Source organism: Mytilus californianus, unplaced genomic scaffold, assembly GCF_021869535.1.
Source record: "Mytilus californianus isolate M0D057914Y unplaced genomic scaffold, xbMytCali1.0.p SCAF_10, whole genome shotgun sequence".
Taxonomy (NCBI): Eukaryota; Metazoa; Mollusca; class Bivalvia; order Mytilida; family Mytilidae; genus Mytilus; species Mytilus californianus.
In genome coordinates, this window is record NW_026262582.1 from 63,107,827 (window position 1) to 63,134,429 (window position 26,603).

The 26,603-nt window shown below is 31.5% G+C and overlaps 1 protein-coding gene across 2 annotated transcripts; it reads right to left on the bottom strand.

The window, feature by feature from the left end:
• Positions 1 to 777: 777 nt before the first annotated feature.
• On the bottom strand, positions 778 to 26,599 carry LOC127718367 (ankyrin-1-like). 2 transcript variants are annotated; one of them, XR_007989784.1, is made up of 5 exons: positions 26,483 to 26,599; positions 24,743 to 24,770; positions 18,934 to 19,035; positions 4,545 to 4,818; positions 778 to 2,115 (listed from the first exon to the last, which is right to left on the bottom strand). XR_007989784.1 is itself a non-coding variant. In XM_052224356.1 (4 exons), the coding sequence occupies exon 4, from the start codon at positions 10,587 to 10,589 to the stop codon at positions 9,660 to 9,662; it is 930 nt and encodes a 309-aa protein (XP_052080316.1). In that variant the 5' UTR covers positions 10,590 to 14,867; positions 18,934 to 19,035; positions 24,743 to 24,770; positions 26,483 to 26,599; the 3' UTR covers positions 9,218 to 9,659. The 2 variants fall into 2 exon arrangements, 1 of the variants encoding a protein (XP_052080316.1); XM_052224356.1 differs by lacking the exons at positions 778 to 2,115; positions 4,545 to 4,818 and adding an exon at positions 9,218 to 14,867.
• Positions 26,600 to 26,603: the final 4 nt, after the last annotated feature.

A 26,603-nucleotide genomic window follows, 5' to 3' on the forward strand; every position in this document is an offset into this window, starting at 1 on the left:
ATCAGCATTGTTCTGAATCAGTATTTAACTACATTTGCATGGCCTCTACTACAGGCTTCATACAAGGGAGAAAGGCCTTTACTGTCACACTTAGAGACATCAGCATTGTTCTGAATCAGTATTTTAACTATCTCTGTATAGCCACCCCTACAGGCTTTATTCAATGGAGAATGTCAACTATTTTGATACTGAGAGACATCAGCATTGTTCTGCAGTAAAATTTTTACTGTATCAATATGCCCCCCAAAACAGGCCGAATAAAGTGGAGACCATCCAAAACTGTGACAATGAGAAACATTAGCACCGTTCTGCAGCAAAATTTTCACTATATCTGTATAACCTTCCGAACAGGCCACTAGCAATGGAAAATCTTTAATCCAGTCATATTTTGAGACATCAGCATTTCTCTCTAGCAACAGGTTCACTATATCTGTATGTCCACCTCAACAGGCCACATAAAAGGAGACTCACCACAAGAGCTACACTGAAAGACATCAGCTTTGTTTTGCAGCAACAGATTTATTACATCTAAATGCCGTGCGTCACATGTCATATATAATGGAGACCATTCAATATTGTTACATAAAGAAACGTTAGCGTTGTACTGCAGTAACAATTTCACCACAGCTGTATGGCCCCTTCCCGAGGCTACATGCAATGGAGACTGTTCAAGTATGCTACACTGAGAGACATTAGCGTTGTTATCTAATAACAAGTTGACTACATCTGCATGTCCGTCTTGAGCTGCTTGATATAAAGGTGAACAATATTTGTCAATTTGATTAGCATTACAGTTTACAGTATCAGTCAGACAATAAACATAGTTACCATCTGCTGCTGATTCTATTAAATGTGTTGTGTTAAATGGCCAATACATATTCTGTCTACATCCTTTTGTATCAAGCTTGTTTAAAACTGTTTTTGCTTCATCACTCCTTTCAAAAAAGCTGATTAATTTATTACTAAATGACTGATAAATTAACTGCTCATTATGGAAAGTACTTACAATGACAGATTTTTTAAAGTCACTTAACAATCTCTCGAAATACATTTCTTCTTTGTCTTCCGATATTATTATAAAATCATTATTTGTGGGTTTTTCTACGATAGTTTCAAAGACGAAAAGGTCACGAATAAATGAAACATATTTTATAAATAATTCTGTAAGGTGCTGGCCACATACTTAAGCTGCCATTTCAGATATTTTGTCGTGTATCATTACATAAAATGTACCACTTCGTTTACAATAGGTCCCATCCAGTTTTTAAAAAATGTCTTGACATTTCTTTGCTTAAGTCTATGTCAAATTCTTTAACGATGTCTGTAAGTCTTTTTTTTTCTCAGGAGGTGATTTTGATTCTAGCCAATCTGTACTGAATCCATGTTCGAATAAGATACACAGAACAATGTAGTTTATTTTCTTTTTAATACTGTCCACATGACCGTTAAGGAGTTCCCAGACTTCATCAGATGTTTTGTCCTTTGACAATTTACATAGTAAAGGAAAGCAATATACGTTCTCCAAGATTTCTGTTACATTGTCATTTATATCAATTTGAAGGTACTTTTGCATCATAAGCATTTTTTCGTCATACAGAAGACGCAACTCTGGTGATAATATATTGCATTCTTTTCCTGTGAGTAACTGAACTAGTTGAAATTGTGCTTCTTTATATATATGTAATCTACAGGAAATCAGTAATTTTGAACCAGATATTTTTGACACATTGTCATTATTTGTTACTTTAGTCACTGCAGTTTTAAATCTTTTCTCCAAATTTTCTGAATAATCTCTCCACACCTGTAGTGTCTGTATGTTGATTGTTTCATTTCCACAGATGTCATCAACAACACAGACTTGTTTTTTTGTTTACATTATAACAATTCAAAATATCTGAGGTTCCTGATAAAACAGGTATTACCTCATATCCAAACAAGTCACGTAAGTGAATTGCAGCATGATGAATGTCAGAGAAGATTTCCCACAACCCAAGCTCCCTGTGACAATAATGCAATTATTCGATATTAAAACTGTGAGTATGTGATGCGTTGCTCGGGTTTCAAGAAAAGTTGCTTCCTCAATCTGCCATTCTTTAATGTCTTGATTATGCTGGGCTGAAAAAGTATAGATTTCTTTCTTTTAAATAACAACTCATTTATTGAATGGTCTATAGAAAAAAAGTATAACAAAAATAGCGAACTCAAAGGCAACTTTAAAAATGAGGAAGCCTGTAAAATCTGACAAAATCAACAGCTATCAATCAACGGAATAAGTGAAAAATAACTGAATATTCAACAGCGTGAATTTACTATGAAATAAGCAAATTAAAATTAAGTACATGATTGTGATAGGACTTATCACCGAGGACATTGGTGCATGCAATTAAGTGAATGGTGAAGCAATTTAACAGTAATGCAGGTGATTATATTTCAACACAGCTTATATACATGTATATGGTTGACATAAATTTTACTGTCCCCACTAATGTAAGTTAAATTACATTTTTTACTTAGAAATATGTTAACTTTGAAAAAAGGTCTATTCACGATTTGGTCAAGTTGATTTATTAGTAGATTCTATTTTGACGAACATTTTGCTTTTTACAGTTTCTCGTTATCAATCTAAATGGACACACAATAGACAAACATTATCTTTCAATGGTAAAAACTATAAGGAATCAATTGATAAATTTGTCCTTTTAACGTTTTTGCAGATCTTATTTTACTCTTTTAAATGTCTCTTTATCTATTATAGTTTCAAGAAAAAATCAAAGGCTTCAAAATTTGTAAAAAAAAATGATATTTCATAGAAGAACTCCAAAACAGATTCTCATATTTTCCTGCAAATTGTGTAGAAAATAGCACTAACCATGTTGATCATTTTCATCCTGTCAATTTTACTCTTACTGTTTTAATTCTTGAGATATAACCCCAAAACTGTAAAATTTTCATAAAAAAAACAAAATGAAATTTTAAGGGCAATAACTCAAAATTGGTTGTCCGATTCTTCTGATCATTTTACAGAAGAGAAACCTTGATCATTTTAACGTTGTCAGTCGTGCTCTAAATGCTTTATTTGTTTAGATTTAAGACCATAAACTGCACTATAGTAGCTGTGTTTGTTGATAGATCCAATCCCCAACGAAATACCCTAAAGTTCAGTCCGGTGAAGTTTGATAGCATTTAGCACAGTGATTTCAGAGGAGAAGATTTTATAGTTAATGACGACCATAGACGATTGTAATCGATGACAGACAACAGAAACTCACATGGCCTATCTGCTCAATACTTGAAAAGACAACTGAGACAATCTAAGATGACAAGTATAACTGCCTAACTCCTCTACATACAATGACTGGTGTATTTTTTATATGGATTTTTAAGAAATCTATTGATCAAAAGACAACTTGGACTGTCTATGGAGACAACTGGGCCGTCAATAGAGACAGGACAACTTGCTCTGTGCAGCCTACATAAAAAAGAAAAACTGAAGTCCCAAGCATTGCGAAATGTGAGAAAAAATTCATAAGAAAAAACGAGCAATCTGGTTATAGGCTCCTGACATGGAACAGGCGTATCAATATCGTACAGAATGATGCGGGGTTTTAAATATTTTTAAAATATTAACCCCTAACCAAACCTTAAACAGTGGTGTACATTGTAACACGAACAGCAATACATAAGTACAAGTTGTTAGACACAGTTGGAAATGACCTGACTCATCACATTGACGCAAAGCCCCCAAAAAGTAAGTAAAAAGACAAAGACAGATAGCACTGATTTAGAGTACTCTAGGTTAACGTCAGTAGAACCATGCCAGACAGACAAACTGACATGTACACCTTAAAATCATTACATACACCAGATATAGTGGTCTTATTGCTTATAGCACCTGGAAAACAGACCAACCCACACAAACGTAGCATTGACCAATGAACCATTAAAAAAGAGGTCAAGCTCAGATAAAATATGTCAGTCGGACATGTACACCTTACAATCCATACACCAAACATATAGGTCCTATTGCTTATAGTATCTTAGACAATAATGAATTGACCACGTAAACTTAACCTTGATCACTGATCCATGAAATGAGAACAAGATCAGGTGAACCATCTTTCAGGTAGACATTTTAAGGAAGCCATATACCAAATAGTGTTATCCTATTACTCATAACTAGTGAGTATTATTTCAAATGCTAAAAGAAAAACTATATTATTTTAGAGCATTCACTGAATCATGACAATGAGGCCAAGAACAACGGACATATGATAAAAGAAAACTTTGTAAAATAAGGTATCTGCATACAATTTATGAAGCATCCAAGTCTTCTATCTTCTGAATTATAAAGCTTTATTCTAATAGTTTACAGCATCGTCGCCACCGCCTGATTGTAATCCATATGTCTTGTACTCTGCGAATTTCGTCACAGGCGAGACAATAAAGAGATGGTTATCCAATTACAAGGAATCAATTTAAAATCTGATCTCTTAATAAATTGCAGGAGCAGATGAACTATAGGTCACTTAAAACCAACTGTTTACCTCTAATTTTCCACGGTATTGTATCCTTCTGAGAGATTTTTATTTCTTCCATTTCCATTTTTAAAACTGCATGGTTTTGTTGAAGTGATTCATGAGATTGAATCATTTCAGTATGTGACTGCTTTATACTTGCAATTGATTCTTTAAGCTCCCGTATTTCATTATTAGAATGCTTGATGTTCATCATTATTTCATGGTTGGTTTGATCTAATGGTTTGATTTTCATACGATCACAATCCTGTTTCATTAGTTGCCCATCTAATCATTCAATTGCCTGTGAAATATATGATGAAATTTCAATCTAAATCTATAGTTGTACACAATATATTAAACTACTGCATTTATTGTATGAGTCACTCCCTTTTTAGAATTCTTGATAACTTGAATAAAACTTGCAGGTTCAAAAGGGAGTTTGTATAACTCTTGCAATACATGGATTCATAAAACAAAAAACAGTTTGTTCTTATGTTGTACTGTTACACCACTGTCACAGGTTAGGAGAGGTTTGGCGCCTTCAAACTAGTTTAACCTCACCACATTCTGTATGTGCATGTCCCAATTCAGGAGCCTGCAAGTTAGTGATTGTTGTTTACTGCTGTTTCTTATATTTGTTTTTCATTTATTGTTTTGTATAGTTTGTTCTTGTGTTGTGCTGTTGCGCCATTGTCCAGGTTAGGGGGATGGTTTGGCGTCAGCAAACTAGTTCAACCCCGCCACATTCTGTATGTGCCTGGCCTAAGTCAGGAGCCTGTAATTCCTTGGTTGTCGTTGGTTCCTGTATATAATATTTGTTTTTTGTTCATTATTTTGTACATAAATCAGACTGTTAGCTTTCTAGTTTGAACTGTTTCGTCATTTCGGGGCCTTTTTTAGCTGACTATGCGGTATGGGCTTTGTTCATTGTTGAAGGACGTACGGTGACCTATAGTTTGGTCATTTCTGTGTCATTTAGTCTCTTGTGGAGAGTTGTCGCATTGGCTATTATACCACACTTTCTTATTTTTAAAATGGCAATCATCTTATATCTCACACAATTCTTACAGACAGGAATCCCCATATTTGTAGCATTTTGTAAACACACTGTAGGTTTATTAATATTTTCATATATTACAAGGAAAAGGGGAAATCGCTTATTCAAATAAGTGAGAAAATATTAATTTTTTGTTGCTTTGATCGGTAAAATAAGAAAAAACTATAAAAAATAAAAAGCTAGCAAAATCTTACCAAACCATGAAAGTTTACACCATAAAAGAAATAAATGATTTCACAGTTTATTAGAAAACAAACTTTGTGTTTAATCTTTGGCAAAAGGTTTTGCTGCTGGTCGGTTGAAGACCAAAGTTACCATATCTTTATTCCCCAGTTACCCTTGAGGTGACTTAAATAAACACTTGGTATTGTTTATAATGTATGTATTATCTTTATACATGTATCTATAATAGTTTTGAGAATATTAATAATAAGAAATTGAGGTAAATTGATAGCAATACCACCTATAAGATGTCAATTTATGGTTTAAGTCATATCGGGTTTTGGTGATCTAGTGTTGACTTTTAGAATCATTTGTTATAGTTTATAGGCAGACACGTTAAATGATGACATTGCACTACTTTAAGGAGTCTAATAGAAATTAAGTGTTAAAAATTATGTTCAGTCTAAAACTAAATAAAAAATTCTATTAGAAGTTTTGAATAAGCTTTTTCAAAGAGTTGATATTTAATCTCATAAGTCATTTTTTTTGTAAGTCGAAAACAAACCGGCAACGCCATGGTAAAAAGGAAAACACAACGTAAAGACAACACCATTCTACAAAACACAGCAACAAAAACAAATACTGAACAACACGAACCTCATCAAAAACTGGGATGATCTCAAGTGCTTATTTGACACCTGTCGTGTTTTTTTATTAGAGTACAAATTCAGTTATAATTCTCATTCAGTAATGTCACACTTGAGGAAAAAAGGATAGAACTGTAATTACGACAATTGAACCATGTCCGTCGTCCTGTATGAAATAAATATTCCATAACGGTCAACCAACTCATGATTGCTTCCATAAATAAAGGCAACAGTAGTATACCCCTGTTCGCAATTGATAAATCGATTGAGAAAAAAACAAATCCGGGTTACAAACTAAAACTGAGGGAAACACAACAAATATAAGAGGAGAACTACGACACAACAGAAACACACCAGTAAAATGTAACACACACAGAAACGAACTATAATATAACAATGGCCATTTTCCTGACTTGGTACAGGACATTTTAAGAAAAAAATGGTGGGTTGAACCTGGTTTTGTGGCTAGCCAAACCACCCGCTTTAATGGCAATGTTAAATATAACATTAAAATGACAACATTACATGACAGGACTACAATACAAATAAATGGGAGAATATATAGGACGGAGAAACATACGAATAAAAGCTAACAAAAGGTACCAGATTTAAGATTTAATACGCAAGACGCGCGTTTCGTCCACACAAGACTAACCAGTGACGCTCAGATCAAAAAAATACGAAAGCCAAAACAAGTACAAAGTTGAAGAGCATTGAGGACCAAAAGTTCCAAAAAGTTGTGCCAAATACGGCTAAGGTTATATGTCTGGGATAAGAAAATCCTTAGTATTTAGAATAATTCATACTTTTGTAAACAGTAAATTTATAAAAATGACTATATTATAGATATACATGATGACACCGAAGTGGTGACTAACTACAGAATAAAAACGGATACATAAAACAACATAAACCAGCACATAAAAATTCACAGCCGAGTTAGCCAAAGAGATCAACGCTTAAAAAGGGTGACGTCACATTTGAATTTCTGAAATTTCCCCAAAATAGGATAGAATTAGGATAGAATTTAAGATTTGGTTTATAATACTTATAACATTTATCAATAACAATGAAAATTACAGTACTAATTAATATAAAATGTGGTAGTAATAAGATAATTAATAGTATTATCTAGCTATGTCGGTGTTTCTTCTAAATCTAACTGTAAACCAAATATATCGTATAAATTTAGTTGACCAAACTAAAATCTAATTAACGAACAGGGTGATTAATAATCTTTACCATAACACACGAATACAACAGAAAAAAATAAGATTTACAACTACAAACGATAAGACATTTGACAAAATCCGATGAGAATAACAAATATAACATCAAAACTAACTACATGAATTTTGGATAGAAAGGTACCGTGACACGTCTTATAGCAATGCGAATTCACACTCAGCAAAACAGTCACAATCGGGAATAAGTCACGTTCGGTAATTAAAAGATCAGACGACGTAATGTCAAACCACAATCTAACACGTGGTAAAAATGTCCTTAGTTAGTTAGGACAAAGACACATCGTATGGATCGACCAATTTGTGATGGTGTCCGTAAAATTTACGGAGTGTCATTTTTAATCTGTCCTCCACATAACTTTGTTGGAGCAGTTTCTGCGTTAGGAGCACACTCCTGTATATGAAGTCCGTATAGTGTGAACATGCACGAGCATAACGTATCAACTGAGATATGTAAAAACCATACGATGGGGGAGAGGGTATGTTACTGCCGAGAAATGGGAAACTGTTTTAATCTTTTTAAATAGTTTTTTGATTTTTTTGTTTGTTTTGTTAATTTGAATTTGACTTAGGATTTTTGGTTTTTCAAACTATTTCAATGTATTTCAATGAATGTTGAATTAAGTCTTTCATGGTAAGAAAGTTTTGTCATAAGAATATTAGTATACATGTGTGATTTACATGATGGTCATATATTAGTTCTGCACAGTTTTAATATTTAGTAGGAACTGTGAGGTTTACACAAATTATGTCATGGCTCGTTTCACTAATTCACAAATGTTTCTATTTCTTTTGAATCATATTGAGAGGCTTTTATTGAATCTGGCACCTATTGTAGAATCTGTTTTAATAAGATGCCAGTATTTCCTGAATACTTTTGGAGTTTTCTGCTTGAGGATGATAATATGTAATTAATGATACATTACATCAGTTTTCAACTTTGTTCTTTTTCTTTGCCTTAAGGAGGTGGAGCCTTGGTTTCTTTATATATATAAAAAAGAGTTCACTCGCTTAAATGTCTCGCCTGCTTTACTTTTCACGTTTGAATTTATGTTGAAAGTGGGTAATACATGTATGAAGGTTTTACTTTAACTTTCAAAATAAATTAACATTATCAATGATAATTATAAATGAGGTCAAGGTAATACGAAACCCTGCCAGACAGACATGTACAATTTACAATCATACAGGATACCAAATATAGCTAACGTATTGCTTATTGTATCCGAGAAAAAGACCTAATTAGGAAAATGGAAAATTGACCAATGAACCATGAAAATGAGGTCAAGGTCAGATGAACCCTACCAGATAGACATATAAACCTAACAGTCATTCCATACACCAAATAAAGTCGGCGTACTGCTAAAAACAATGAACTTGAAAAAAGAACAATTCAGTACAATTCTAAAATTATATTTGATAATTACATTTAGCAGAAAGCATAAACAACTATTTTCTGAATGACCAAAACAAATAGAAAAAAAAAAACTTCCCATAGAAATGATAGATAAGTAGATAAAAACATTAAATAGAGCCAATTTTACTGCATCAATCTGGGATTTAAATGTACAGAAAACCTAAAAACATTTGAGGTGCCCATTTTTTTTTTTTCAAAATGAGATATAACAATGATTAAAATTGTAAAGTACCTAGTTTTATTTTTTGGTGATATTATTTGAATTTTTTTCCCCTTAGAAATCTATTGAAATTGATAGCAGTTTCTTTTGGATTTCAAATTATTATTTAGATTGCAGATTTCGGTACATTCTTGCTATGGCAATCGAATGGTAAAATTTTTTTAGATGAAATGCCTGTGAAAAATAAATATTAAAAAAATCTAAAGTAACAAAAATGACCATAATTCTGGCATTTTGCAGAATCTAGCAAAATAACTTGTCAGGGTGTTTTGAATCTATGTAAAAATGCAAAAAAACTCATTTTGACCCTGGTACCTCTATAAGCTTGAAAAACTCAGTGCTATTAATGACTTAAAGTTACATCTTATCACTTCTTACAGTGTACCTATAATCCTCTAGTTCTTTATTGACCAAACAAGAATATTTTCAATTTCACAAAAGGCTGCGTTCCAGGCTACACATATTGGTGTTTCATCATTGTTATTACACATTTGAACATCTGCGTTCCATGCAATTAATAATTTTACAATTTCAATACGATCTGAATACTTCTTCCACTTATATTCATATGCATCTTTAAGTGGTTGACCGTATTTATATAAATTACTTCCACATATCACATGTAAAAGCGACTGTCCATAGTTACGATCACACTGAGACACATCAGCATTGTGCTGTAGTAACAGTTTTATGGTATCTATATGCATTCCTTCACAGGCAACATACAGCGGAGACTCATCCTCTGTATTACACTGAGATATATCAGCATTGTTTTGCAGCAACAGTTTTACTGTTTCTGTATGTCCTCCTCTACAGGCAACATACAACGGAGTCTCTTGATTATTGTTCCATCTAGACACTTCAGCACTATTCTGCAGTAAAAGTTTCACTGTTTTGAAATGTCCTCCTTTACAGGCAGCAAACAATGGAGACTCTCCATGTATATCACGCACAGATACATTTGAATTGTTCTGAAGTAGCAGTTTTACTATATTTGTATGCCCTCCCTCACATGCCACATGCAACATATTTGATAGACACCATCCCAAACTGTGCTCCACAGAATTAAAGGCATTGTTCTGCAGCAGCATTTTGACAATACCTGTATGTCCTTTTCTACATGACACATACAAAGAAGATTGTCTATAACTGTCAGACTGAGATACATCCGCATTTTTTTGCAGCAACAGTTTAACTATATCTTGATATCCTCCTTCACATGCTGCATACAATGGGGACTTTCCATCCTTATTACATTGAGACACATCAGCGTTCAGTTGCAGCAACATTTTCACGATATCTGTATGGCCTCCACCACAGGCCATATACAATGGAGACTGTCCATTATTGCTATACAGAAATACATCAGAACTGTTATGAAGTAAAAGTTTCACTATATATATATGCCCTCCTTCACATGCAACATACAAAGGAGAACATTAGAAGAGTTACACTCTGAAACATCTGCATTATTCTGTAGTAACAAGTTCACTATAGCTGTATGTCCTTGTTCACATGCTACGTACAACGGAGATTCTCTAAAATGATCACATTTCAAGACATCAACAGTGTCCTGGAGTAGTAGTTTCACTATATCTGTATGTCCTCCTCTGCATGCTACATACAACGGAGACTGTTTTAAATGGTTACACCGCGAAACATCAGTATTTTCCTGCAGCAATAACTTAACTACATCTATATGCCCTCCTTTACATGCAGCATGCAATGGAAACTGTCTACTAAAGTTACACTGCGAGACATCAGCATTGTTTTGAAGTAATAATTTGACTACATCTGTATGTCCTCCTTCAGACGCCTTATATATAACTGACCTGCAGTTTCCATCAGTCTTATTTATATCACATTTTACATCTACAATCAAAAAATGGACCAAATCAAGGTAACCTCCTGATGCTGATTCTATCACAGGTGTTGTATATAAACCTTCTTTATCAAACTCCTTTAAAAATGTTTTTGCATCATCACTCCTACTAAAAAAATATATTAACCTGTCTCTAAATGCCTGAGATATCAATTGTTTATTATGAAAAGTACTTATGATGATAAATTCTTTTAAGTCAGTTAACAATCTTTCAAAATACTCTTCTTCTTTTTCTTTCGATAGTATTATTACATCATTATTAACTGGTACATTCAAAATAGATTCAAAGATGAAAAGGTCACGAATAAATATGGAAGGAATATATTTTATAAAACATTCTGTAAGGTGCTGTCCACAGATTACAGCTGCAATTTTATAGATTTTATCATGTATCATTCTGTACTTTGTACCAATTTGCTCAAAATATGTACCATTTAAAACTATAAAACAAGATTTTAAAGCATTTCTTGATATTTCTTTAGATAAGTTTATGTCAAATTCGTTAACAATATCTTCAAGTTTGTCCTTCTTTTTCACTGACAGTGATTTCAAATTAAGCCAATCTGTATTGAATCCATCATCATACAATATACATAAAACAAGAGCACAAAACTGTACCTTGTTCTCAAGAACAATGTGGCTTATGTTTTTTTCTAATGCTGTTCACAGGAGCTGTGAAAAGTTTAATGACTTCTTCTCATGTGTTGTCTTTTGACAATTTGCAAAGCAATGGAAAAAAATCATTGTTCTCCTCGAATTTCATTACATTAACTATTATATCATCTGGCAGGTATTTTTTCACCATATATATTTTCTCCTCTTGTAGAAGAACAAATGCTGGTGACAATAAATTGCATTCTTGCCTTGTAAGAAACTTTAATAGTTGGAACTGGGGTTCTTTATATATATGTAATCTACAAGAAACTAACAGTTTTGAACCTAATATTTCTGAGACATTGACATCATATGTATTATTGATCTTAAATATTTTCTCCAATCTTTCAGAATAATCTATCCACATCTGTAATGTCTGTAAATTGATAGATTCCTTTCCACTAATGTCGTCCACAACAAACGCTTTTTTCTTGTTTTCATTATAATAATTCAAAATGTCTGTTGATCCTGTTAAAACAGTTATTATCTCATATCCAAAATTGTTACGTAAGTGTAAGGCAGCATGATGTATATTTGAAGATTTACCACAACCTGCGCTCCCTTTGACAATAATATACAGTACAACCTGTGACTTCCTCTTAGTTATGTCCACCCTCTTGTATGGTCACCATCAAATGGTGGCCATTTATTGAGGTATTCAATCTTGAGATGTTGGCCATTTATTGGGGTCATAAAACATAGGTTGATGATTTATCTAATTATGTTACCTGTTGAAATCAATCAGGGTTGAAGTTTTCAGCTTGTATGTTTCATTAAAATTTACCTGTACAGGTACATGTAACTCAGGTTTCTTCTCAAATTGACATTTTACCTTTTCTTGAAAATGTAGAATAGAATGTTTGTTTTAGTCTTTGTTAATTCATATCATTTGTTGATTTTTCTGTCTTTAAATTTACATATTTTCCTTTTTTTCTAATGCTTTTATTTTTTTATGTTATTATAATTTTATTTGTTTTTTTGCTTCTTATTCTTTTAATTTCCTCTTGGAAAGAATCTTGAGTAGAAATGACAAAAATTAAAATATAAGTTATTGACTAGCATTTGAAAACAAAAGAGAGAATCCTTTAAATAATTATTTTTTCAGTAAAAAAAAAGTTATTATACATGATGTACATGGTATTCTATTGTTCGTTTGCATTATTAAATGCATTATTATTAATTATAACTTATAATCATGCAAATGATATGTTTAAAGGAACCATGAAGCAAGTAATTTAACAAGCCAGTTTATTCACAAATTTAAATTATCAATATCATGAATATCAACCCTTTTATAATAAATTTTGTTAACAAAGTTGTACAATCTATTATCATGATTATTATTCCGGAAAACTACAAATATCATTATATGGTATAGGAATAAACTATTTTTGTTTATCTTTGATATTTTTCAAATCTCAAAACGAGTTTTGCATCAAAAATCACTAAAGAGACTTACAAAGAGATTATTTAAAGAATAAATTGTCTTGCTTTTTGAAACAATTGTAAACTTATCAAATATGTTATCTTCAGTTTGGCTAATTTTGTCAGTTAACAGGCAAGTTTTGTCTCCAGAAAAAATAAAGTACACTTCTATATAGATTGTGACATTTTTATGGTCTATTAATTAAATCACTTTTTGTTCTGTGTATTATATTGTCGAAACTGCAGGACTGGCATATGCATGATACATATTCTTGGTATACATTTGCAAAGAATATTTCACTCAACTCAGGCCTTTTAGATAAAGTTAATAATTGCAGGGACTTGAATGAATTAGATTCTTTAAAGCCCTTGATTAAAAATGAATTTTAAGAAAAAAAATAAGAATATTTTTGAAAATAAAATAAATTTTATGATGAAAACAGTAAACTCAAATGCTTCACTAAGTAAAGAATAAGTGGTCATAATTTAGAAATAGAATTGGTGAATAACAACTCCTATAAAGGATAGAATTGTTTGTAAAATTAACATAACTTAGAGATAATCTATTTGAAAATTGTTTACCTTCTCATAATAATGTCTCTGACCAGTTTATGAATAAAATCTTGAATCTTATGAATAAAATCTTAACCAAGAACAAAAAGTAAAAGAAATGCTAAACCTCTATAACATAGAAAGTCAATAAAACTGAGGGCATAAACCTAATATAACCTTTTTCCATGTGTTTTGATTTCTTATACTATAGAATTGTTATTTCTTTGCATTATAAAGTTTGTTTTGGGTTTGTTTTTGTCAGAAACTTGATTAAATTGTAATATGTTTATATGACAATAAAAAAATTAGCAAATTTTTCTGTAATGAATATCATGAATATAATGAATATACATGTATTTATTCAATAGAGAAATAATGAATTGCCTAAATTTTATTTAGAATAAGTCCTAAAGATAATCTTAAACATTTGTTAAACAATGTTAAATGCAGTAAGTATAAACAATTTTGATTTTAGAAAATTAATTTGAGAAACACTTTTTCAATGGAAAAAGGCAGGCGTTGTGAAAGTTTGCATTATATTAGAAGATGATATTCATTTATTATTCACTTGCCAAAAAATACATGTAAAAAATAACTTAAATTGATAGAATTATTTAAAAGTTATAACATCGAAACAAACATTTGCAAACAGTCATGAGAAAATTTTTACAAAAAAAAGTTAGGAAGCTCTATGGTCAACTAGTTTTATTATTTCATTTTATTTTAGAATTTTCTTGTCATAACCACAGCTATTAAATTTGACAAACACAAAAAGTCATATATTTTCCCTGAGACACTTTACCTGTAAGTTATGTAATTTTAACACTTCAATGCAGTCATGATTTCTCTTTATCCTTGACTAGTTTTTGATTTATACCTTGTGTATTAATTAAGCAGCAGGGGGTATAATGATGGACATTTAGGGCCATCATGGTGACCATATTTTTTATGGCCACCATTAATAAGATAATGTCACAGGTAGTACTGTAATGATTTAAATGTAACACTGTCAACACGTGGTGTGTTGCTTGGGTTTTATAAAAAGTAGATTCATCATTCTCCCATTCTTTTATTTCTTGATTATGTTGTGCTGTAAAGAAAACGAATTGATTTTCAAATGATTTTGTTTGTTTTTAATATCTCGATTAACATTCAATAGCAATTTATATAATTACAAAATAAAAATAAATTAAAGACGAAAATGGCCGGGTTGCACAGAGTGTTTAAAAAACAATGGAGCATGGTCTATAAGAAACATTTAATCACATGAAACTGTAAAAATTATTAATGGGCAACATCTTTAAACCACTCCATAATGGAAGGTAAAGAAACTAAATAGGTTGGTAAAGTTCTATAAATCCGGGTTGACAACAAAATTAAGTACAATTTTTGGAAAAATTACCCAAAACAAGTACTGTTTTTATAAAATTTGCTAAAAAAAGTACTAAGTCCCAGAATCTGAAAAAAATACAACAAAAAAAAACAATTCCTACTTTAATTCCGTTAAGGCAGGTGCACAACTTCGACCAGTGTGTAACCTTTATGTGAAGTGTAAGGAATCTAGGTTGAAAACTGTAGGAGAAGTTGATAACACAAAATAGGTGCACATTTTGCACTGCTCTTCCGCCCATCCTATCCGCTTAAAATCATGGTCAAAGATAGAGTTCTTTTTTCGAATAGTTACTTGAGTTTCCATTTATTGATTATAATTAAACTTGCATAGAAGGGTGCTATCGGGAAGGGGAAGAAGCTTCTTGATTTGAGAGTCAATTAGTTGACGTTCAAGCTCGCTGTTACTAAATCGGATGTGTTTCTAGTTGGATCTTCGATGGCAAACTTAGTTTCCTTTTTTGGGGCTTGATACGAAACGTGAATAGATGAAAGATATAGAGAAAGGAAAGAATTCAATAGATTTCAATTTTAAAGATCAAAGATTAAGGTCACCTTTTGAAATTTAAAACATTTTATCTCAATAAAAAAGGATCAGTTAGCAGTGCAGGCTTTTCGCTTATTATTATTTTTAACAAAATAAAAACAAAATTAAACAGATTGAGAAATTTAAATCCCTAAAAAACTGAAGTTGAACTCAAAAGCTATAGAAGGGCAGGAAATGTAAAGTAAACGTTTTGAAATATCACTTAAAATGTATTATCAAGGTCCCTAAAACATAAAAAAGGGACAATCAATAGTCCCCAAAACACTACATAGAAATTTCAAATTCAGTAATATGCATCCCATGAGAAAACCAAGACTTCATCCTCATACTCCAGAAGCGTAAACAGTTTCTACTTGCTAATTTAATGAAAAGTTGCATATGTATCTACGTTTTGCATATGTAAATCCTAATAATGAATTAAGATCGCTTAGTTTCTAAGATGGATGTGAAACTAAATGTTGCTCAACGAAACATCAACATGATCAATTGTAGTTGGAATTAATTAAACGCATATTTTTAATAAAAACAATAGTACATGTATAACATAAATTCATAATCAAAGAAATTCAGAGAAGGACTTTTTTATTTGAGGCTATTTTAATTAGATACATCCTTCTGTGAGATTATGATAAGTATCTTGGTATCAGGATATGGCATGGAGACAAGTCTTAGAAGCATAAAATATACGTCGAAGATGATTCTAACACCTTATTGTGAGATAACCTTTGTATATATGAATAGAAATTAGATATACACAGGAAATTATATTAAGGAAAATACCGGAAATTACAAAACTTTCAATCTAACTCTTAATTAACAGTTATTCAAAGAAAAAACAGTCATAAATATTAAATCGCATATCAACTGAAAACAGGTGTGTATACCACTGCGAGTATATGTTAGCTCTTTATTATTTACAGGTGTTTTTGCACATCTGATAATGGCACACAGACAGTTTTTTAGACTTCCCCTTTTTAAATTAACATTGGAGTTGGATATTTCTGTTAATACTTTTTTTAAATTTGTGGAAGTGAAAGCTATACCTAGTCTGGCTTTTAATTTTGACCTCCTGAAGGTTGATGTTTCTGACTCAGAAAGTCATGGTTTGGCGATTGTGACGGACATTATTCGGCAAATAAGGCCAAATTAATTTTCCAACTCAGGGAATGAATAATACAAATGATCGCAAGTCTAATATTACGGATGGTGAGTTAAAGGATTCACAGTTGGGACCCCCTGCACAATCGGAATAAGAAGACCTCCAGAAGTTGGCAAAGAGAAAGGTCAATTTCTGGTAGAAGAAAAGGTTGCGAACATAAACATGCAAAAGAGCAATGAAGGTATGTCTTCAGATTCAAGCACTTCTGAGGATAACCGTTCTTCAATTTCTGATGCTTGTTTTAATCCTGACACAATATCATCTCAAAGAGAAACGCTGTTCCCCATAAAATAACCAAATACTAACAAAAATATGCTTATCAAGATATTTCAAAGGATACACGACTTGATGTACTTAGAACTGCAAGATTCAAAATCACAAAGGTCTAAAAGTCAAAGACACTGATTATTTTATTTAAAAGATTGTTTATTCTTAAATTTAATAAGCCATTGTCTGATAAAAAGATATGCTCCATCACATATTTGATTGATAATGCACATTATCTTTATTTTGGTAGACAACTTTCACAAAGGTTTTCTAAACCCTCTCTTTCTAGAAGAAAAAAACTGGGTTAGGAATGAGATCTATCATAAACTTGAAAGAGTTAAAAGGTTATCTGAGGTTCAACATGTCAAAATGGAAGGACCCCATCTTATTAAGAAAACATTATCAAAGAGATCATATGTTAAAGTTGCTTATTTTTCAATACCCATGTTACAACCGCAATAAAATTCCAACAATTCTTACAGAGTAACAAAATTAACTAAATTAATTCTTTTCCATACAGAATAAATGTAGCACTCTATCTTTTCACAAAAATGTTGAAAATCACAGTTGCTTATTAATGCAGAATGTGGTTTCATTTGATAAAATATTTAAACCATATCTCAATCATCAATCAAACGAAAGAAGAGGCCATCAGGTAATATGATAATGCTTTGGCAATACTTCAAGGCTTAGGGGTTATGATGACATCGTGGGGCTAGTCACAGCAGCAGGGGACTGTCAAGAGGACAAGGGCAGAGCCAAGCCAGAACATCAATTATCTGGTAATAAAATTCAGTTTATTTCTCACAGGACTTTCTTCTTTTAAAACAGATAGCTTCAAAGGGGGGAGAGGGTCTCTCTCACAGGACTTTCCTCTTTTAAAACAGATACCTGCAAAAGGTGGGAGGGGAATTGGAATTTTCAAATAAAAGATTTTTTTATAAAAAATAACATGGCATGCTTCAAGCTATTAAAGACATAACAACACCTTCTATACTAGCTATGCTTGAGGTTTAAGCTGGTAATCAGTAATTACCTGATGTATGCAAACACAAAAAGATTGTTATTATGTGAATTATATTTTTCAAATATTACAGCATCATCGTCATATTTTGTTTTTAAGGCCTTAAAATCGAAAGCACTAATTCACCTGTGATAAATTGAATCTATTTGCACAGATATATAAATCGGTGGTCAGGTGGTAGTTGGATTCTATATATAGTAGTGTTCTTTTCATTATATAACTGATAATTCATAGTTTAATTGAAGCCTATGAATTGTCATATCTTATTCCTTTTAAAACAATATTTCATTTTGGGACATTTGCACTCTCATATAATCTACAATTTGAATGTCAGTCTCTCTAAAATGTATCTGTATACAGAAATTAAGTATCTGTAAATGAACTCTCACCACCAATGTATTAATCGTAGATGCTTATGAACATAGAATATTTCATTAGTTAACCTGAATTGTCCAAAAGTAAACTAAAAATAAACCAACACATCATACAATAGGCTCTATAACAGCAGAGAACATCATATGAAAAAAATGAGAACGTGTGGTATGATTGCCAATGAAACAACTCTACACAAAATGTAGTTGTTTTATTGTTGCTGTATTTTTTTTTTCGTAAATGAATAAAATTTATTTGACTTTAAATAGGAATTGGTCATCAGAAAGGAGATTGCCATGAGATGAGCTGAATAATCATCAACTCTTTTAACTGGTTTTCTTTGGATATAGATTTATTGCACTAAAGCTGTTAACAATGACCCTAACTGGCTTTCTTACCACGAATATTCTTTGGAATATGGTCTTCTTCTCGCTTCTTTATCTCAGCATCTAAATCTTCCAATTTTTCAGAAAGTATTGTTGTCTGTGCACTGCAATTTTCTAAACAGAGAGAGGGAAGACATGAATGGTTAGTCTGTCAAATGTTTGGATACTGTTTGTTTGTTCATTGAATTTTATCATGCAAAATATGAGTATTATTGAATAATGTGCTGCCCTTGTTTATATTTCAAGATGTATTTTACTGCTCAAAATGTTACCATTAACTTTGTGAAATGAAACAATTAATGGTAATTTTTTACATATACGATTTAACTTTGTGGCTACTATAGTTTAGGCGACAGTAGTTTATCGATGTTCAAATCTCGTAAATTAGGACAGCAAATAAAAATGCGTGAACCACTTGATCTCCAAAAGAAGCAAGATTTCACTCTATGCATGTGTCACCACTCAGTCAAAATTTCACTATTGGAAATTTGACACAATGGTAAAATTACAGATCAGGCGACTATTCCATAGTATTCATATTATCCTTTTTACTTCACCTTCTGCTGCAAAGATGATGATTTTCCACTACATAGTTTTAACTTAAAGTGTCAGACATCCCTTTAGTTTCTTTTTGATGGTGAATATCATATTTAAGAATTATGCCTTTAGTAATCTTAAAGTGAATAATTTGATTTTGCAATATGTGAAATAAAAAAAAAGTGTGTGCAAAATCAAAAATAAAAAAAAACAGAAAAATAACACATGACAGTTTGTGTTTGTTTAGTCTCCAATTTGTTCATCGAGCCTGAATTGAACCCCCTACATAAATATGCCAATTTGTCATCAGATAATCTGTTTTCCTACTTGAGTCATTTAGATCTGTGCTATTTAAATTCCTTTGCAATTTGTTCCTATATTTGAATGAGGTAGAATTCATTAACAAATGATTAAGGAGCTTCTAGAGGATAAATGAAAGATAGCATTTTTAGAAATAACTTATTAAAACAAGATGGCACACACTGAAATGTTTCGCTTGCTTTTCAGACCATGATTGATATCCTGTTGAAAGTCTTAAAAATAAAGGTTTCACTACAAGTATTACATTAACTTTACATTATCTATGATCCATGACAATAAGGTCAAGGTCAGGTAAACCCTACAAGACAGACATGTACACTTTACAATCTTTCAATACAGAAAAATACAGTTGACCTGTTGCTTATGGTATCCAAGAAACAGACCAAACCAAGAAAACTAAACATCGAGCAATGAACAATTAAATAGGGTCAAGGTGAGACGATACATGCAAGACAGACAAGTACACCTTACAATAATTCAATACACCAAATATAGTTGACCTACTGCTTATAGTATCTAAGAAACAGACTGAAGTGACATTCAGGTGATGATCATACCATTTGTATATAGGTTTAGTCATTTTAACAGTTTTTGTGTTGATGAGTTATTTTTGTATTTCCTTTACCTCAAAAATCATGACAGAAGGGAATGGTCTTGATAAGGTATTTCTATGAAAACATCTTACTTGAATTTTTTTTAATTTCTTTGTTTTCCTTAATTTCACTGTACCATATATTTCTTTTTAAATATTATAAAACATATCATAGTGAGAATTGGGTTAAATATTTATATACAACTGGTCACTCTTGATATTTTCTTATTTAAGACTGTCTGGTCAGGGGAGGAGCCTTGGACATAAATAATTATTACATTATAGATGTTGTCAAATCTGTGACGTCATAACAATCAACGAATTCCAAATTAGTGTTGTTGAGGGATAGACAATGCTTAAATAATTCAAAATTGACAGTTGGAATTTATAAACGACAAAAACTGTGGTGTTCTGATGATGAAACGATGGTGTTAGAACACACCTTGAGAGTTCCAAGTGCATTTTTTCAAAATTTGTATTGAATTTATAGTGATTCAAAGGGTGGTATTCATTTTGTCACAATAACTTTCCATGATAATTATTAATAATTAAAAATGGAAACTTTACTCATACCCCTTTCGACTTTTCTTTGATTTATGTTGGAATAAAAGAAATATTTACTATCATTAGCCTGAAAGTGCTATTGTCATCCTTGTTGCATTGGTAGAGCTCTTTTTTGGTAGTAGTTAATGAGGTATATTTTTAGCTGATTATACCAATACAAACTTTATCTATAGATGAAAAAATAATTATGTTCCAACTTTAAGATGAGTTAAGTATTAAAATAAATCGGACTGTAGTGATATTGTAACCAGGAACAATAAGCATTGATCAAGGAACCATGAACATTAAGTTAAGCTCAGATGATACATGCCAGACAGAAATGTTCATCTATAATCAATCAATACACTAAATATAGTTGACCTATTGCTAACAGTATCTAAGAAACAAACTTAAGCAGGAAAACTAAACATTGGAAAATGAACCATGAAAATGAAGTCAAGTTCAGGTGAACCCTGACAGACAGCAATGTACATCTTACCATATTTCCATACATCAAAAAAAATTGATCAATTGATCATAGTAAATGAAAAAAGTATGGTTTATAATAGGTCAAACATTATTATGAAAACTTATCATTGACCAATAAATCATGCAAATGAGGTCAATACCAGATGATACCTGCCAGAAAGACATGTACCCTTAACAGTCATTTCATACAATTAATATATTTGAACAATATAAAAGATATATATATATTGGAAGAATTTAACTAGCAACTGTAAATCATGTGCATGTTGTATTTGTGCCCAGTTCCATAAAACATATAACTTTTTTATTATTAAATTGTGTTGGTCTATGCATCATTCTCAATATTAAAAGAAGGCAATTAGAATAGTTGAAATGGACTTACAGCCATTATAACTGAGCCGAAGTTTTATAAACATGATCATGATTTTGTCGTCATCACTTGTTTTAATAAGCAAGCAGTTCAAAAAATTTTTTTTCTTTGGTTTAAATAATTTCAGATCATCCAAAATAAAAATATTTTACAAAAGCCAAAATATTATTCACTGCAGAGGTTTTCTTTACATTGTGAACTTTATTTTCTCTTTACATAAAACTTGTTAAAAAATTCAAAGTATAGGAAAATAGGCAGTAGGTACCAAATACAACTCATTACGGCCAAGCTGCAGACCAAATACATTACGGCCAAGCTGCAGACCAAATACAATTCATTACGGCCAAGCTGCAGACCAAATATAAATCATTACGGCCAAGCTGCAGACCAAATATAAATCATTACGGCCAAGCTGCAGACCAAATACAACTCATTACGGCCAAGCTGCAGACCAAATACAACTCATTACGGCCAAGCTGCAGACCAAATACAACTCATTACGGCCAAGCTGCAGACCAAATACAACTCATTACGGCCAAGCTGCAGACCAAATACAACTCATTATGGCCAAGCTGCAGACCAAATACAACTCATTACGGCCAAGCTGCAGACCAAATATAAATCATTGTGTAAAGAAGTACTGGAGAAATGTCTGATAAATATTTTAAAGTTCATTCCTTATTGTTATATTCAAAGTATTGGTAAACAGGAAGTAGTGTCAGACAGATCCGAAAAGTGCTCACACATTGCAATTCATCACTATAAAGCTGCTGACACAATATAAAGTCGTTCTGTTAAATGGTTCCTGAGAAAAATGTCATGAAAATATGTGTTTGACAAACAGAAAGATGGATGGACAAGTTGAATTAATAAAAGACCCCACTTTTAGAGTGGAAGTTTAATATCATATGCAAAACTCCAGTCAGAGAGGCAAAAGTATTCAATGTATTTATCAGTCGAACATTTTCAACAAAATAACATAATTTCAGCTATATCAGAAACGATAAAAAATTTACCATTTCTTGAAACTATATAACAGGTAAAATTATTCCTTTTTATCACAGACACAGTCAATTAATTTCAATGAACATAATGGAATTTCAGTTTGCTGTATGAGTTAAGATAAAAAGTTTACTGTTGATTTACAACATAAGGAGTATCATTATATAAGAATAAGAAGATGCAGTATGATTGCCAATGAGACAACTCTTCATCAGAGACTAAATGATGTAAAAGTTAACAACTATAGGTCACCGTATGGTATAGTCAGGGGTATGTAGGATAAACCTGTCGCAGGTAGCCAAATTGTTTGATTTTTTACTGGTCAATCATTTAGACTCTATTGGATAGTTATATAATTGGCAATCATTCCACATCTCCTTATTTTATATCAGTTCCTAAAATTGAAGAATATAATAATTTCACAAAAATAAGTTGATTATTTAATACATGGTAAAATATCTCAGGGACTGAAATATGAATTGATCCCAGGATATTTTCAATGGAAAAATGGAATCTAACTTGTAAAATGAATTGTGATAATATAGTTAAAAAATGCTTTATAATATTTTAATTCTTTCAAATCACAATTATTGTTTAATAAGGCTATATATTCATTTGTGATACATGTATACAGTCCCTGACCTTATATAGCCTTATTAATGAAGTTAACAATGCATTTTTGACATTTATGACGTCCATAAAGAATGCAGGGTCGCGGAATTTTTACATCGTCCGCTTCAAAATAATTGATGGTTTTTACCAAAAATACCAAATATATTTCATTTTGGACAGTTGTAAAAGTTGCAGTATAGAGAGAATAACTATAAGTTGTCCAAAAATATAAATTTTATAAATACTCAGCCAGAAACAGGATAGAAATGATCAGCAGAGCCTCAAATATTTTCCACTGTTCTAAAAATTATAATTCTCGTTCGAAAACACAACAGAGCTAATTCTTTAAAATTTCAAATGTTTGGCTTTAAGCGCTCCTAATCATGTAAATCAAGAAAAGCGATTTGGATGCAAGGAATGTAGACAACACTTCTGTGTGGACGTGAATTATGATTGATATCATATGGTCATAATTATGGAATAACTGTTGATAAAACTTTGAATTTTTGGAAATATTTAGGATTTTCTACCCCAGGAATATATTACCTTTGCTGTATTTGACAAAACCTTTCGGAGTTTTTGGGTCCTAAATGCTCATCAACTTTCCACTTTTTTGGCCATTTTAATTTTTTTATTCGAGCGTCACTGATGAGTCTTTTGTAGACAAATCGGGTGTATGGTGTACAAAATATAAATCCCGGTATCTTTGATGAGTTTATTGATAAACTGTTTAATGCATTTACGAGACTTTTGAAAACATTTATTTTGACGAAAGATTGGACCCTGAATTTTGGATCTATATAATTATAGTAGTTAGATCCAATGCTCAAATGGTAAAAGGGGAAGACAAGGACATAAATGAAATCAGTCTTATTACATGCTATTCTAACTATTAAATGTTGATAAAACATGCCAGTTAATAATATCATAATCAATTAAATTTGAAAATATATATAAACTCTAATTTTTGATGCAATCCGTCCAATGACTGATTGATCGTGATGGCTGACAGTGACTGATCACTAAATCAGTAAAACTTATACTGAGAAAATAATCCAAGACACCAACCCTTCAGTAACAGAAGTTGCCTTTCAACAGTCACGTACAATATCAAAGACCAACTACAATGTGTTTAACCTCCACTGGCAATTATAACATGAATACAAGGATAAGAACATTGTTAATTTTATATAAATAAGAGCCATTGTTTCTACAGATTGACCTGATGAGCTGAATTTTTAACATGTAAGTTCACATTTTGCTGGGTTTTTTTAAATTGATTTTGGAATTTTCATCAAAAATACTGTTTGATATTATTTTGAACTGGACTGTTAATAAAAAAAAAAAGTACATACCTATTTTCTCATGATGCTTCTCAGATTTCTAAAAAAAAAAAAGAAGGATGTAACATTTCATATGTCTATCAGTCCTTAACACTCTTTGTGTTGGTTGCTAAGACTTCAGTTTTCTATGTTTTATTTTTGTAAACTGGTTTGTCTTTTCATTGTCCTTAGTTTTTTGCCATGGTATTGTCAGTTTATCTCTACTAATGAGTTTTGAATGTCTCCTTGGCATGCTTGGTATCTTCTTTCTGTTTTTGAAGGTATTTTAAACTTAATCTATAATTGTAACTTTTCTATTCAATGAAATTTTTACTTCTAGATGTTGGTTGAATGTGTGGTATGTTGAACTGTCCACTATTTTTGCAATTCCTGTTATTCTTATGTATTCAAGGTTAATTTTAACCTTATTCAAATGGGGCCCCATCCATCAAAATATGAATAATATTATTATGTAGTTACAACAAATATACTTGAGCGTGTAAAAAGAACAATAAAGTACAACATACTTGTTTGCTAGGTTAACCATGAAGCAATATTGCCTTTGTTTATTACCAATTAATACTTATAGCTAATTTAATCATGGGACAACTAACGGAAAGATGACTGAAAAAACTATTTGATCATATAAATAACAGGAGATGTAGGGTATATTACAATGAGACAGCAATCTAACAACACAAAAAACCATTTTATTGTTCTTTACCAGATTTGTCATCACTACCAAATTCTCTTTATTACAAACATTATCAAAATACAACACACAAAAACCACTGACAAGGTTCATAACTTCGGATCACCCTCTTTCAACATTTACAATTCAACCTAAACTTAATTGTATTTGGTACCCAATGCGGTTCCAATTAACAATCTTTAATTCTTATAAAGACGAAAAACTCTTTAAATTTGACAGATAAAAGAACAACCAACGATGAGGTTCCTGAAACCGACCTTGGGATACCCTCATAGGTAATTAAGTCAAAGTTGTTAAACACCTCCCTAGTAGTAGGTTCCTGGTCTGTGACAAGTATGTATGCAATATGGATGTCTGAGTGCAAAAAAGATATTTAATTGTAGTAAGAGTATGGTTATACAATTACACATAATTTCGTTACTTGAATAACTGATTTTATATTTCATTGATAAATTGCTTGAAATGTACATGGATAAAAGTAAAGAAAGTTCACTTCAATGCACTAAACTTCTATTCTCTCAAAAGGAGTGATGTGGTTTAGTAAATTAAAGCCATCAAGCCAGTACCATTAGTGTTTTGATTTCATGAGTGCAATCTTTACCCCAAAAATTAAGTTTAAATAGAAAATGAAAGATTTAAGGTGGTACATAACATTACAGGGAGATAACTCTGTAAAAATCAGCTGAACGTTTTAATCACGTTCTATTTTTAAGGAAATATTAAGCTTCTCAATGATCAAAATTAGTGTTTGTCAAACTGCTATATATCCAATGACATTTTCCCGATAAAGTGTGTGGTTCAAGTTTTGTTGAAATTTTTATATTTTTGTCAAAGGGTCAAAGTAAATATTTTGTTAAAATTTTATGAAAATTAAACGAGCCAAATTAAGTTTAGTCAAGGTGTTTGGTACCACCTTAAATTCAAATAATAAAATTCTTAGCTGTAGTTATTATTGCATATTGCATCCCTTTTCGACAAATGAAAAGTGTGCACTAACAGATAGTTCCAAAGACTGATTTTTCATTTGTGAGATGAGACTATATAACACATGTTTAACATACACTTTCTAAATTTTGTATTCTCTCTAACACTTTCTTTAAACCATTTTCTAATTCTCTCAACTCTTTTTGCACTCTGATAAACTGGTTGTCTGTTTCTGTACATAATGTCTGTACATATTCA